This window comes from Callorhinus ursinus, unplaced genomic scaffold (genome assembly GCF_003265705.2).
Source record: "Callorhinus ursinus isolate GAN/ISIS: 27379988/994484 unplaced genomic scaffold, GSC_fseal_2.0 scaffold8, whole genome shotgun sequence".
Taxonomy (NCBI): Eukaryota; Metazoa; Chordata; class Mammalia; order Carnivora; family Otariidae; genus Callorhinus; species Callorhinus ursinus.
In genome coordinates this window covers 65,650,231-65,665,444 of record NW_027397070.1, presented here as the reverse complement: position 1 = coordinate 65,665,444, position 15,214 = coordinate 65,650,231, and the positions used below count along the sequence as shown (strand labels likewise).

General features: G+C 38.6%; 1 protein-coding gene across 8 annotated transcripts in view; it reads right to left on the bottom strand.

The window, feature by feature from the left end:
- Positions 1-15,214, bottom strand: part of VRK1 (VRK serine/threonine kinase 1) — an 88,015-nt gene that overhangs the window by 33,557 nt on the left and 39,244 nt on the right. For all 8 annotated transcript variants that reach the window (XR_012379158.1, XR_012379157.1, XM_025869392.2 and 5 more), the window contains 4 exons: positions 13,853-14,017; positions 8,920-8,975; positions 1,156-1,225; positions 278-365 (listed from right to left, as the gene is read on the bottom strand). Coding sequence is in view for 6 of the 8 variants with exons in the window: in XM_073895861.1 (XP_073751962.1) it covers positions 278-365; positions 1,156-1,225; positions 8,920-8,975; positions 13,853-14,017 (379 nt within the window). In the remaining 2 variants the exon portion in view is untranslated. The remainder of the gene's footprint in view (positions 1-277; positions 366-1,155; positions 1,226-8,919; positions 8,976-13,852; positions 14,018-15,214) is intronic.

Here is a 15,214-nt window from a genome sequence, read left to right as displayed (position 1 = left end):
CATAAACGACATGGAGTTTTTGTTTGCTTGCTTGCTTATTTATAAGAGGAAAAAATGCAGGGTGCATTTGCTTTGTTCCTACTCATCAGCTGGGCTCAAGTCAGTTGCTAGTGTTCTGCACAAGTCCTCCAGACTAGGGATAATGTCCTGTTCATCTCTGTTAAGTGCATGCCCTGCAGCCCAGATGGAGGCCTGGCAGAATTGCAGGTGCTCAGTAAACAATGGACAGTGAATGCTCAAAACAGGGAGAAGAAACATAAAACATGCAAATTTTTACCTTTTTCCATTTTTATCATGTAGGCCAGAGCCCCAGTACTTAGGAACGCCCAGGTACTTCAGTTTATGGGTGCGAATCCACTTCTGAACTACAAGTTAAAACACACAGGCCTGTGATTCCACTTTTGTTTTACATGATTTTTTAAATCATTAAGAGCAGAATGTACTTAATACATGCAATAAGATTTCATCTTTTTTCATAAGAAGTGAATACATTAAATAATAACAAGTATCTTGCAATCAAAGCATTTTTATTAACTCACAAAATTTTATCCTGCTCTAAACATTGTCTTTAAAATGAAAAATCTGTGAAAGGCATTTAAAAAAAGAAAATCCAACCACAGTATGCCAGTTGCTGTTACTAGCTCTAATATAAATGGTTACTCACTTCTCCAGAAAGACTTTTTACCCAATCTAGAAGTTGTTTACCTCATTTCTAAAGGTCATCAACCAGGAAATAAAGCTGGGGGTGGGAGGGGAGGCTTGAAGACGTCTAGCTCTCTTCCCTGCAGGCTGTTCTGATTCATCAATTACAGCATCCCCCTCTGCCCAGGTTATGTTCTCCAGAGTTTAGAAAAAATTCTCAAAAAGACTGAGAGTCCCATACATGAATTAGGATTACTTCTGAATTTTTAACAATATTTACTAAATCCTATATCCTCTACTAACTTTATTCTATATATCAATATTAGTGAAATCTTATATCAAACCCAAGAAGAGATCAGAATTCTTTCATACAAATCTGATTAAAATGAAATTTACTTATGAAGTAAAAAACAAAAAGCATGGTAATATCAGATCCAGTGCTCTAGTCTTGTCTTCACACAACAAGTGGCAGTCACTTTAAGAGTGTAGACGTAAGTGTGCCTTATTCCTTACTTTGCTCTGGTTTGGCAGCTCGCTGGTAGAACTTCAGTTCAGTAAAGAGAGGTCCATTGTCACTGGGCTCCTTAAAACATAAGAGGTAATTGGCGCTAGCAGTCGTTAACATTATGGAGTCATTTTTAATGAAACTTCAAAAAGCACTGATGTCAAAAAACATCAGTGTTTCTTTCCAATGTGATTGTGATAACTTAAGTTTGTAACTATGTTTAAGGCACACCCTCTTTCAAAATGTTTTAGATATTCTCAGAGGAGTCCATGAATCTTATATTTTTGTCAAGGTCCACTTCTGTAAGTGATAAAATGTTCAAACTCAGATATACAGCTCCATCTTCGCAGAAGTTTAAGAAAAATATTTAAACTCATTTTCATCTTTGTTAAGCTTTCTCTTAAGCAATAACTGGCAACCATGTGAACTGTTTCACCAAGAGGCTATCAGAATTTTATTTCTGAGATCTAATAAAATTCCAATACCCAACTTAACCAATTAGTGGCAAAATCCAACTCTTTTCCCTGTTTCTTAGTACACTTGTATCTAGTCGATCAGGACTGGCAGAAACCAACCTTGTCACAAAGAGAATTTTCTGGAACTCCACAGTGAGCAAGCACTGTCCACTTAGTTACATCCCTTCCTTGCTGGCACTGATTCCCGCCTTTTTCAAACTAAGGAGCCCCACAATTTACTTCCCACGTGATAATTCAAAGTCAAGAGGAAACCAGGGCTCGGTAATAATTGTTTTCCACCAACTTTACTGGACTACATTCATTTTACATTTTAAGGGATAGTAACAGTTAAAATGATTGTAAAGAGTTATGTATGCACAAAAAGGCACGGACAAACGAGAAATATCAGCCTGTTGGGAGCTTGCCTTGTTAAATAGACATGGAAGGGTGAAAAAGATCTTACAATTTTGTGGACTTTTTAAATAGTAAGTTGTGTCTGAATCAAAAGTGGTTGTATGTCATGTTTGATCATTTCTGTTGGTATTATCTTATTTATTGAGAACCTGAGAAAAATTCTGAAAAGCAGTGAAAACTTCAAATAAGGAAGCTAACATTTCCAAACTAATTCTAGGGTTGCTTTTCCTTTACGAAATACGGGAAGAAAGTCATTTTGGACAGAACATCTGTGTAGCTGGAGTTCCCAGGTCAGCAGAGCATTATAAGAAATGACAATGAGGCCCACCAGCTTTAGGAATCCCTAGTTAAAGCACGTAGAGGAAGACTGGTCGGCCAATCTGCAAAGAGTCAGGCAGCACCTAGTTAAGAACGAGTACTCAACAACAAACAGGCAACATATACAACTAACACGCGGATCAGAACCTGGAAATAAACTTGCCTTGTTCCAGGTAAGTATACTTGTCTTAAGTATACAGAGTGGTACACAGGGCTTGGCATCTCATCACCTCTTAAGAAGTAGAAACTAACCAACTATATAAGGTATGAGTCCAAATCCCTAACTTTTGGACTCAGTACCTCAAGTTTCACCATAACCTGTGGCTCTTTTCTTGGCATCAGTGCTCTCTGGATAGACACCTGTACATGTTCAGAGCCCACAGCCAGGCCTTCAGCAGAAGCAGCAGTCTCCATGAAAGAAATGAAAGAAGTAGTGGAAATTCACGAGAAGACATTTTGGTGAAGTTACTCTCCAAAGGCTAACTTTTAGAATAGCTTATTAATATAATTCAAGTTTGAAAGGGGTTTTCCTAAGACAAAACCTGGCTTATTACCATCATATAAAATTCTGATTCATTCCATTTCGACCTATGTCATATCAACTTTAATTTCCAAGCTTCCCTTCAGGCAATAATTTATTAAACTTATAATAATAAGAATCAACCTATATAAATCAAACTATTATAATGAAAGCCCCACCACAATGAAGGCTCTTTGAGCTCATTTCATACTTTTTTCTAATCCAATAAGGTTCCATTATAACAAAATAAAGGAGCTACTTCCTTGGCATTGCACTCTGGCCAAAGCTCACTATTTCTGTGGAAGAAAATACCTTAACTCATAACTAAAATTTTATTAACATATTTCAAATCTAAAATACTTTGCCAACTCTATAATAGCCAAGATTTAGAAAAGAAATTGGGACTGACATTTTAACTAGAATATCACTAAACGTTTCTTTAAGACTTCTAAGTGTCAAAATGAAGATGACAACAGAAAAAAAATTAAAATGTGATATATTTCAATGGCACCCTCTAAAAGCAACTGGCTGCCATTTAAAAATGAAGCTGTATAAAGTTTCCCCTTCCTACCAAAAAATTATGATATATGAATTAAAAATTCAGGTCACTTCTTATAAAGTCTGTGAGAGAAATTAAACATCAGTCTGCAAACTTCTTGCCAGGGAACTTGAAAATACAGACTTTATGTCCATTCACACTGTAAAGTGACCACGAAATAAGGAACTGTTAGGCTACAAGACCCAAAAGCCCGCCCTCCCCCCAGTTCTGCTCTGAGCTCACTGACATGACTGCAAAGGGGAAGTGTAACTGAAAACTAATTTGTTATCAAGGCTGTTAACAAGAAAACACAAAAGAGTATTTTTTTCTCCTTCCATTATCCAACTTATTACCAATTTCCCACTTCTCACTGCACATCATCTTTCCTGAGATAAAACAGATAGGGTATCTCAGTTATCTAAAGGCAGAGAATACAAGTTTACCATCTCTGGTGCCCCCAGCACCACGGCTCCAAGGCTGCTCCCCTAAGTCAATAAGGAATTAAGGCCCTAACCAAAACCAGAACAGTCATTTGGTAGGAGAGAGAAAATATTCAGTATATACCTAAACATCTAACTTGAATATGACTGTCTTAACTTCATTTCAAGACCAAATGTAAGAAATGCGTGGGTTAACTATCCGAAGCTCTTTCCTAGAGCAGGGATGCATATTAGCAGCAACCACATTTTTTGACAAATCTTCCACACTGAGGTGGGAAGCCCTACCAGAAGCACAGGGAACCTGCTACCTCACTGAATGAAAGGATCCCCAAAAGTACACATGAGCATGCATGATTCCACTGAAAATAATGAAGGTGCTCTGTGCACCAGACTCTACCAGTGGTTCTCAACCTTGAGGTACAAAAGAATCCCCTGGGGAGCTTTACTAAAAATACCAATAACCAGGCTCTGCACTCAAGAGATTCTGATTATACCGCACAACTGGAATGGAGAACCACTGTTTGATTTGATATGCCACTGCATTAATAAGTCTAATTTCACATTAAAAATCAACTTGCCTTTGATTTTTTTTTTTAAGATTCATTTATTTATTTATTTTAGAGAGAGAAAGAGAGAGAGAGAGAGAGGGCAGGTACACAGAGAGAGAGGGAGAAGCAGACTCCCAGCTGAACAGGGAGGCCGATGCGGGCTCAATCCCAGGACCCCAAGATCATGACCCAAGCTGAAGGTAGACGCTTAACCGACTGAGCCACCCAGCCTTTGATTATTTCTTAAATAACATTTGCTAAAGTGATTTTTCTCCAAAGATAATATATGTGCTTATTTTAGAAAATTTGGAAATATTTTGACATATTTTCTTCACATTTACAGCTGTTTTTATAAAATGACCTCCATACTACACGTAGTTTTGTATCATGCTTTTAGTAATTACTTATGAAATTTCCCCAAAGAGTAGTACCTGTTCTTTAAAAACATGATTTTTAATAGACCCTAATGTTTTAAATGGCAAATGTTCATAAACATTTGATTTTCATACTGGAAAGATCTGATACTCATTTTACAGGCTTGTGTTTGGTGAACCATTTCCACCTTTAATATTATAAAGCTCTGAGAGCAAAAGACTTACAGAATAAGTAGTAGACAAGGCTACGTCACAGCACGTCACAAGTGAAGGCAAATGATGCTACTTGAAAAGACACAGACCAGAGATCAAAGTGGGTGGCCCCAAGAAATCAAAAGGTGGCGGGAAATTATGGCTACAAAGTTTTCAGGAGAATAAAACAGGCATTTAAAAACGTGATAAAGAAAACAAGTTTACAACGAGGTCCTTAGCATTAAACAACTTGAAATCCAGCTAAGGAGAAAAACACATACAAAATTAAAAGCAACTGTGGCGTGGGAAGGATATTAGCATCTGAAATGGTAAAATAAATGTAAGCAGAATGAATGCTACTAGAGTTTCAAGGAATTCAGAGAGGATAAGGATCTGGGAAGGAACCAGCAATAGCAGCTACTGGGCTCTCCCTGAGAGAGGAAAAGCAAAGTCAGTAACACTGATTTGTTTATGGCATTCTTCCAGGATCACAAACTACCACACTGAAAATGTTGCTAAGATATTAAATGCAAAAGAGAAATCAACTGACTATTTATCATTGTCCTAATGACAAAGAGAAGGAGTAATACAGGCCAATGGAAAAAGAACTAAATTAGGGGACAGGAGAGATGCAGAGCACTAAACTAGGTTTGATAACAAAAGGCTTTAAAATTAGAAATAAAGAGTAATTTACTACCTTATTAAGCAGTTAGGAAATGCTTGTTCCTACTCATTTTTTTTCGTAACTCTGTAAGTAAAACAGGTAGTACAAGTGAGGTTACATTAAATAACAACTAAAATACTTAGAATGACCCATAATAAAGAAGAGCATCTTCATTCTAAACTAAATCATTCTAAACTAAACCACGGTTAGAAAAATCTGAGGCTATCCAGAAGAAAGACATGGTGACACATCAGCCCCACCTGTAAGGTGCGGCCCTGGTGCTGTCCCTTCCAACACATGGGGAGGGCAGTGCAGGTTAGCCAACTGCAAGGTAGACACAGCCAACCACATTTTTTGAACCTCAAGACTATGAGAAGTCGTAAGTGGACCTGCTCTCTTCTAACAATGGAAACTTTTTAAAGATCCTAAGAAGAAAGTAGTCTTGCCTGCAGATTTTAATTTTAATCTGTCGTATCAAAGACAAATGCAGATAACATTCTGCGTTTCCATACAAACAACCCAATTTAATAGTAAGAACTTTCCTTCCTCTGATACAGCAGCAAACTGAGTATTTCAAAAGAAATATTAGTCCACAAAGAGAGAAAAAAAATCCAAAACGAAAGGGCTTAAAGAAAAGCAAAATGCCTGGTAGATATGCCCATCAAGGTATCAACTTTACTTACAGGCCTGACAGAGTAACTGGGACCCAATTAGCCGTCTGCTATAAACAAATATAAAAACTGGACAAAACAGATGGAATCCCTCCTTTCAGACATCAGACAAAAGAGGCAGTATAGACTATGATCTTTAAAAATTGGGAAACAAATCAGGGCATGTGGGTGACCAGTCAGGATCTCAGGGTCATGAGATAGGGCCCCGGAGTCAGGCTCTGTGCTCAGCAGGGAGTCTGCTTGAGATTCTCTCCCTCTACCCCTACCTCCCCCTGCTCTCTCTCTCTCACTCTATCTAGTAAATAAATAAATAAAATCTTAAAAAGAAAAGGTGGGGGGACAAACACAATGAGCCCCCAGCCAGACCACTTTCCTCACAGAGGCACCAGGAATAAAAAGGAGGTGATCCAGGATTCTGCAGGGCAAGAAGGAAACCGAGCGCCAATAACCCTGATGCCAAAACTAACCAATGAGAGTGGACATTTTTAAAATTTAGAAATATTAGGAAAAAAATTAAAGACCAATATCCCTCATGAACAAAGATGCAAAAATCCTTAACAAAATACTGGCAAATCAATGTCAGCATTATATATAAAGCATAATACACCATAACTAAGTAGAGTGTATGTTAAGAATAAAAGTTTTACACTCAAATTACCAATCAATATTACTGCCACATTAACAGAATAAAGGAGAAAAATCCTATGATCCATCTCAAAAGGTGCAGAAAAAGCATTCAAAAAACCAAACAGGCAAACGACAAACTGGGAGAAAATATTTACAATGCACACATTGGGAATAGGACTTGCATCCAGAACAACTCTCTTACTACTCAATTGTAAAAAGCAAAACAACCCAGTTATTTCAAACAAACCAACAAAAACTGAGGAGGCACGTCACAAAATACATGAATGGCCAATAAGCACAATTCCTTGGAAAAACTAATCAAAATCAGCCATCAGGTAAAACTCTGAGACACTACTCTACACCCAACCCCGTGGCTGCAAAACAACCCAACCCACCTGACAAGCACACATTCGAGGATCTGGAACAACCCGGACTCTCCTACCTCACTGGTGAATGTGTAAAATGGCACAACCACTTTGGAAATCTGTCTGGTACTTTCTTAAAAATTTAAATATACACCTTCCCTACAAACCAGCAATTCTCCTCCCAGATATTTATCCAAGAGAAATAAAAACCTTGTACAAAAATTTTTATAAAAGCTTTATTCATAAGAGCCAAAAACTCTATCAACAGGAAATGCAAAAAAAAGACTATGTCTATATAATTTTCTGAGCAGTAAGACTGAACGAGTTAATTGATACACCAACAACATGAATGAGTCTATTAAACATTTTGTGGAGCATAAGAAGTCAGAAACAAAATAGTATATACTGTATAATATCATTTATACGACATTCTAGGCAAGAATAATCCACAGCACAAAAAAAAAATTTTTTTTTTTTTTTTTTTTTTTTTTAAGAAAAAAAGAAACTCGGGTAAGTAGTTACCTCCAAGGGTGCAGGATGTAGGGGTCTGACCAGAACACAGTATAAGAAATCTTTCTGGGGTGATAGAAATGTTGTATATTTTGATACAGGTGGGAGCTGTATAGGTATATGCACTTGTCAAAAGTATTCAAATTATTTAATATCTATGGATTTCCTTGTAAAAACTATGCCTGAATAAAAAAGTATTAAAAACAATCACTAAAACAATTCAGGTCCAAAAGAGTTAATTCACAAGGGACCAAATATAATCCTCATTGAAAAGAAAGTGAAATAAAACAAACCAAAACACAAAACTTCAGGATAATTCTGATTTCTGTAGCCTTTAGAAAAAAAGGAGGGGTGGGGAACTTATGTAATTTGCCCAAATAACAGACCCTGTTATCTCTTCTATTATATAACAAAAACATGTTATTCACACAGAGTAAAGAACTTTGAGAGAGGAGTTAGAAATGTAACTTTTTAAGCAGAAAAATGCATAATATATTCTTAACAAAAAAGAGTAGTTAAAATGCCTTTTAGTGCACCAGTGTGTAAGTTGACCTGACGATTCAAAGTATGCTTATATCAGACAGGATGCTGTCAATCTTTACTCATTACAAACTAATTTCAACATTAGTTTAGCAAAAAGAAGGTTCAAAGTGATCACAATTAAATAAATAATTTACTAAAATGGATGGGGAAGGGAAAACTGGAAATAAAATGAAAAAAATTGACCAAGTGGAAGTTCAGAAGCAAATGCAAGATAAAATACAATAAAATTTCATTAAACTAGTATAGTCTTCTGGGATATAAATAAAAAAGTAGCTCACCTATTGTAAATACAGCTGAAATAAGAAGAATGAGCTGAGTATTTTTATTCTACATTTGTACACCTCCATACTTTCATTCATTTTTTCCCCCAAACACCAGGATCACTCTAATTTAAAAGAGAGGAAATGGACTTTTTGAACTAAATTACTTAAAACTATAAAGATACTTTTGTGTCTTATTAAACATTTATCAAACATTGTTAAAAATGTAGTACCTTATGGTTTCATTAATTCTAGTTGTCAAAGAGGATGTCTTACAAAATAAATACTACACCCATTCAACAAAAAAGAAAATCAGCTAAAATATTTTCTTACCACTTTTACAACACAGGGTGCATCGCTTCCCACCGATTTTGAAGAGTTCACATCAGCTGTTTGAAAAAGAGATATATGTAGTATCAGAACAAGAAGTAGCATTATTTTAATTAGCCTGTTACTAACACTTTGTTAATATTTAGGTCTGTATATCTATAACTCCTTGAAAGAATAAATTTCAGTTCCCAAATATGTGTCTCAGGATATCAATACAGTATATTTCATCAATTTGAAGACTTTTTTTTTCATGATTTAACATATCTGAAATTGGAAGGCATTTTATAATTGCTGGTATCTTCAATAGGATCATCATAAGTATGGAAAACTCTGAGTTAAAGATTTCTTTAATTCAAAAGTACTCATGGCCTTTGATATGCTAATGTGAGTTGTGAATTCCCAAGAGGATGGTAACTGATGACATTTCCTAAATTTCACAAACCAGGGAACCTTTCTAAGAAGGGGCAAAAAAAAAAAAGTAAGAGGGAGCTAAAGTTCCAAAAAACACTAATTTGGGGGGAAAAAGAATTCATCTGTATCAATAGTTCAGGCTGTTGGCGCTAGAACTTTGAACTGCCATCCATAATAATCGTCATGTGGCTGTCATTGTATTTCACGCAAATAAAGCACAGGTGCCCTGGAACACTGTGTCAGGAATATAAGGCTGCCCACATTCATGAAACAAATATTTTTACCAAGTACCTACGATATGCCAGTTTCTAGGAAACTGATTTAGTAATGAACAGGAAGAAATAATTGCTATGCTGCTCTTATGAAGCCAACAGTGGTAGGACACAGACAACAATTAAATATAAAGTATGCTTGATGGTGTAAGTGTTACAGGGAGAAAACGAACCGGGAAAGGAAGGCAGGTGTGTTGCAAGCTCCTAAGAGAAACCTCACTGACAGTGTGTCCCTGGAGCTGTGGTCTGAAGGCAGTGAGGGAGTAAGTCATGTAAATATCTGGGAAGAACATTCCAGGCAAACCAGCACAAAGGCCCTGACATGGAAGCCTCTGTCAGTCTGAGGAAAGCAAGAAGGCCAAAGTAGCTGGAGAAAAGTGAGGTGGAAAGTAAGAAGGGACAGATCAGAAAAGCAGCAGGGACCAAACACCAGCATGACAGGTGACGTAAAGCTGTCACTATGACTGAACTGGAGAGCCACTGGAAGGTTCTAAGAAGAGGACTGGCAAAATCAGACTTGATTTTTTAAGAATTCTTCAGGCTCCTTAGTGAAGAATGGAGTGCAGAGGGCAAGGGCAGAAGCAGGGAGGTTTGCCAGGCTATGACGAGACATGGTAGCAGACAAGGTGGTGATAAGTGGTCACACTGTGGACATATGTTCAAAGAAGAGCCAAAAGGAGATGCTGATAAACTGGATATGGAGGGCAAGCAGGGAAAAGGAGGTAAGGAGGCCTCCAGGTTTTCAGCCTGAGCAACTGGAAAGAGGAAGTTGCTACTTACTAAGATGGAGGAAGCTGCAGAAAGAGCTGGTGCTTTAGGGAGCCTTATGTCTGAGATGCTTAGTAAACATTCAAGTTCACATGTTAAGCAGGCAGTTGATATACAAGTCTTGAGTTCAGAAGAATGGTCCAAGTTGGAGAAATAAACATAAGAGTCACCTACATCAAAACACTACTCATTTAAAGCCAAGACCCTAGGGCATGAGTGTAGTGGAGAAAAGAAGAAACCCTAGGCCTGAGCCCCAAGGCATTCTCCCGTTAGACGGTGAAAAGACGAAGAAGGACCGGCAAAGGAAAACAAGAAACCACCAATCAGCTGGGAATGGCAGGATTTTGAAGAAACCGCAGCTACAGTACTTCAGAGTGAAGAAGGAACACGAGTCACAAAAACAGCTCCCATAGGCAGATGGAAAGGTGTGAGCTCCAAGACACATCACTAAGATGCTGATTAGTAATAAAGCAAGATTAGATCTTTTTAAATAAGCACTTAATGTACAAAATATTAAAATAAGGATAGTATCCCAATAATACAACACAGTTCAAATGAGGAAAGGAGGAAAAGGAAGCTCAATAATTCAAACATTATGTGCTACAAAATATGCCAGGTACTAGGAACCCAGTAAGAGATGCCCAGTTGCCGAGAAAGAAAAGTAATTTCAATACAGCATGGAACGTACTGTGAAAGGGTTAACACAAAGGGCCTATAAACAGATAGTACCTGCCCTAACCTCAGCTTGGGAAAAATGAAACAAGAGAAGCATCACATATGGAGATCAAGAGGCAAAGGGCAGCAGGATGGCTGAAGCACAGATCCTGAGGAAATAAGACCGATGAAGATTAAAGCTACATGGGGACCAGACCAGAGGGAGGGTCTCGATGCCATTCTCCTATGACTGGCACTTTTATCCCCAGCCCGGGGGGAGCCACTCTGGAAATTTAACTAGGCTAGATCACTCAAGCCACAGCGTGAACAGTGGGATGCAAGGGGGCAAGACCGAACAGAGAAGAATCACTGCCGCAGTGAGGATCCCAACAAGACCTGAAAATGACCAGCGCCAAGATGGGGTCGGCAAAGAGGAAGAGAAAGCGCAGAGTTAAAGCCGCTGGACTAGACGAAGAAGTACTAGGGCGGCTGGTGAAGGAAGACTTGAGAATGCCTTCCGGTGTCTGGCTCTCCTGGTCACGAGAGAGCCGGCAGGCATCCACGGAGAGCGCACTGTAGGCCCCTGGCCGTGGGCCCGCACTCAGGAGATCAAGTCCCAGGCTAAAGGTAAGAGATGGGGAAGTGGACAGTAAAAAGACATCAAGGGCAGACATGAAATCGATGAGAGCACTCAGAGAAAACACATGGAAGGAAAAGTGCGCCAAGGAAGAAAAGTTGGAGAACACAGAAGTCGCTCTGAGGATGACCATGGACCTCCAGAAGCAGCGGGAAAGCAAGAGGGAATGTGTTCCCGTGAAAGACATGGGAGCAATCTTTCTGAGAAGGAAACATAAACAGTAGCAAATGCTGCAGAAAATAACCAAAGAAAATTCAAAAGCAATCTCTTTAATTCATCAGTAGAAACCGTTGATGATCTTGAATATGGCTGCTTTTGTGTATCAGTGGGCACAGAGAGACAAACTGGAGGCAGCAATACTAAAGCAAATCCATATTGATCAATCCAGCTTTACAAGAGCAAAACTTTATTACAGAAATCTGTCAAATCATTGAATATTAAAAAATAGTACTATTAGATGGCACTTTCTAATGATAAATATAAATACCAATAAAATAGCACAAATGCAATGCGAGTTGCAAATGTTCCAAAGGTTACAAAAGCAAATTAACTAATACAAAATGAAGAACCTACTTGCTTCAAGTTCCCATTCTGAACATGGGATGTCCTAAGTCCACACATTCTGCAGCACAGACAGTTTATAGAATCTACCATCTCTAACCCACAAGGTCAAAACCTATATACCTGGCCAACATAGCCACTAACCTTTCCTGGTTTATGAGGATTTTCACCTTAACAGATAGCCTAGTTTACTAGAACAGGCTTGGCCCTGAACAAACCTAAAGAATCAATACCTGTCTCCCAAAGGCAGGTGCCGGGGACCTAGAGAAATCTACAACATACAGTAGAGCACTGGGCTTCAAGCTGTCTCATGAACACACCCCTAGAGACTGCAGCTAACCCTACACCCCGCTGGTTCTGGAGGAGTTGGGAGTCGGACCCACCTGAGTAAGAGCTCTTGATCTCCATCAGTGGCTCTCACACGTCAGCATGCATCTGAATCACCTGGGAGACTTGTTCAGTTGCTTTGCTGGGCCCTCTCCCTACGTACAGCGTCTGATTCCTAGGCCCAGAGTAGGACCCAAGAATCTCAGAGCTAAGAAGTTTCCACTACTAATGCTGACCTAGTAACTAATATTAGTATCCTGAGTAAGATGTTGCTTGAAAGAAAAAAGAGTTCCTTTACTAAAAATAAAATTTTATAAACCTCATGGCAGAAATTAAATAATTAAGTAAATAACTAAATCAAGATTAGAGGTGGAATAAGGGCCTATGATGGAAAAGTTAGAAAGAAATTTCAAAAGCAAACATGATAGTAGGAAGGGAAAAATGAAGAGGGGGAAATCGGAGGGGGAGATGAACCATGAAAGACTATGGACTCTGAAAAACAAACTGAGGGTTCTAGAGGGGAGGGGGTGGCGGATGGGTTAGCCTGGTGATGGGTATTAAGGAGGGCACATATTGAATGGAGCACTGGGTGTTATACGCAAACAATGAATCATTGAATACTACATAAAAAACTAATGATGTAATGTATGGTGATTAACATAACGTAATAAAATAAAATTTAAAAAAAAAGCAAACCTGAAATATACTATATCACTATTAATACTCTGGGTGAAGCAGTCAGCTTTAGAAACAATCAGGTAAAATATTTTTATATCAACAATTTAGTTAGCCTATAGAACTCAGGGTTCCACATAGGTCCCTCAAAATTTCAGGCTAGGTATCTTAATTAATTGCACATTTAATCAGGCCTAGTATGCAATTTTTAGGTCATTCTCTCAATTCCACTACAATAACTACTAGGGTTATATAGAAAGAAAAAAATCCATACCTGTTATCTGAAAATCTCCAAATTAAACCAAAACAGAGGGAATAAAATCCCAACTGAGTGGAGGTGGGGAAAGAAAGATGGCCATGGCTTTCTCCGGGTCTCAGAAGAGTTAAGATTATACAGAATCTCTTAAAAATCTAAAGGATAATAAAATTAAATCTAAAGGATAATATCACCCTCTCTTTCTACTGTGATTAAATCAACTACTGTTCTTTCCACTCCTGTGTCATTGATGCATCTTTGCCAAATCATACAGTATTAAGTTGAATGTAGATAATTAGGAACATCCTGGAAAAGCTCCTAACTGAGAAACTATTTCGATAAGAAACATGTAAATCTTCGGACTGGTACACTTACCAAGATATATACAACCGAAGCCACCCTGGCCAATGGGCGATCCTAATTTCCACTCCTTCTTCGTCATATCAGTGATTATCTCCCCAGCTGCAAAGTGTTCTGCAAGTCGTCTCTTTCCAGGGCCCTGTCTTCCAGCTTGAGCTGCTTTTACACGAGGCATTTTCACTATAAAATGAAAGAAAGCGACACTCAGAATTCTAATCCTCAAAATGCTGAAAACATTTTCCACTAAGGAAAGCTCTGTGCTACAAAGGTACTTTTCAAATGTGGACAAGGATTTATGACATGACAGGAGATACTTTACACATAGGCCCCGATCCATCCTCACATCTCTGTGAAGATTACATTATCATCCCCATTTTACAGATGAGGAAATGAAGGCTCGGAAAACTTTAGCAAGCTGTCCAAGGCTATGTACCTAGAAAGTGGCAAAGCAACAGAAATCTGCTCTTGAGGACTAACCTGGCTTCTGGCTTCAAAGCCTCAACACCACCGCCCACAATTACAAAAGTCACCACAGTGAAGGAGAGGACCTTTCAAAACAGTGACAAGGGAACAGCGGCTCTTTGGTCATTTGGCTTCACAGACAAGGCCAAGCTGGTGACTCCCAGTGCTCTATGCTTCCCTTCTCACCCCTTGGCAGTGAATCTGGATTCACCTTTCTCACTCACGGCCAAGGTTAACATAACATTCAGAGAAAACAGCGTGTTATGGTAAAAACCGCCCTGGGCTAAACTCAAAAGCCCCAGATCCCAGTGCAGCTATGATACCAGTTAGTCTGGAGACTGTGATCAAGTCACTTCTCTCTGGGCTTTAACTGCCCTGAGATGTAGTGAAAGAACCCCCCCGGGGAGGGGGGGGGCTCAAACTCTCAGTTCTACACTACTGATTGAAAAAGATTTAAAACAAATACTTTCTCGGGTAGTGAGCGCCTGGGTGGCTCAGTCTTAATTAAGCATCTGCCTTCAGCTCAGGTCACGATCCCAAGATCCTGGGATGGAGTCCCTCGGTCAAGGAGCCTGCTTCTCCCTCTGCCTCTGCCCCTTCCCCCATCTCATGCTCTCTCTCTCTCAAATAAATAAATATTTAAAACAAATACTTTCTCAGAGGCTATAGTCTGCAACACTTGAAATGGTTGTTCAGGTGAAAGACAGGTTTGTTACATTTCATAAGGTGGTTTGCTTTGGAGCCTAGATATTCCAAGTACATATACAAAATACTAGAGGGGCATTTTTTTTTTTAGCAAATCTCCAGCCACTATCACACCACATACATAAACTCCATATATGCAAATGCTCTTTATTAACTTATTGGGGATTTTTAAATTTAATTTGTCCTATAGAATACCAATCCCTCTTCATT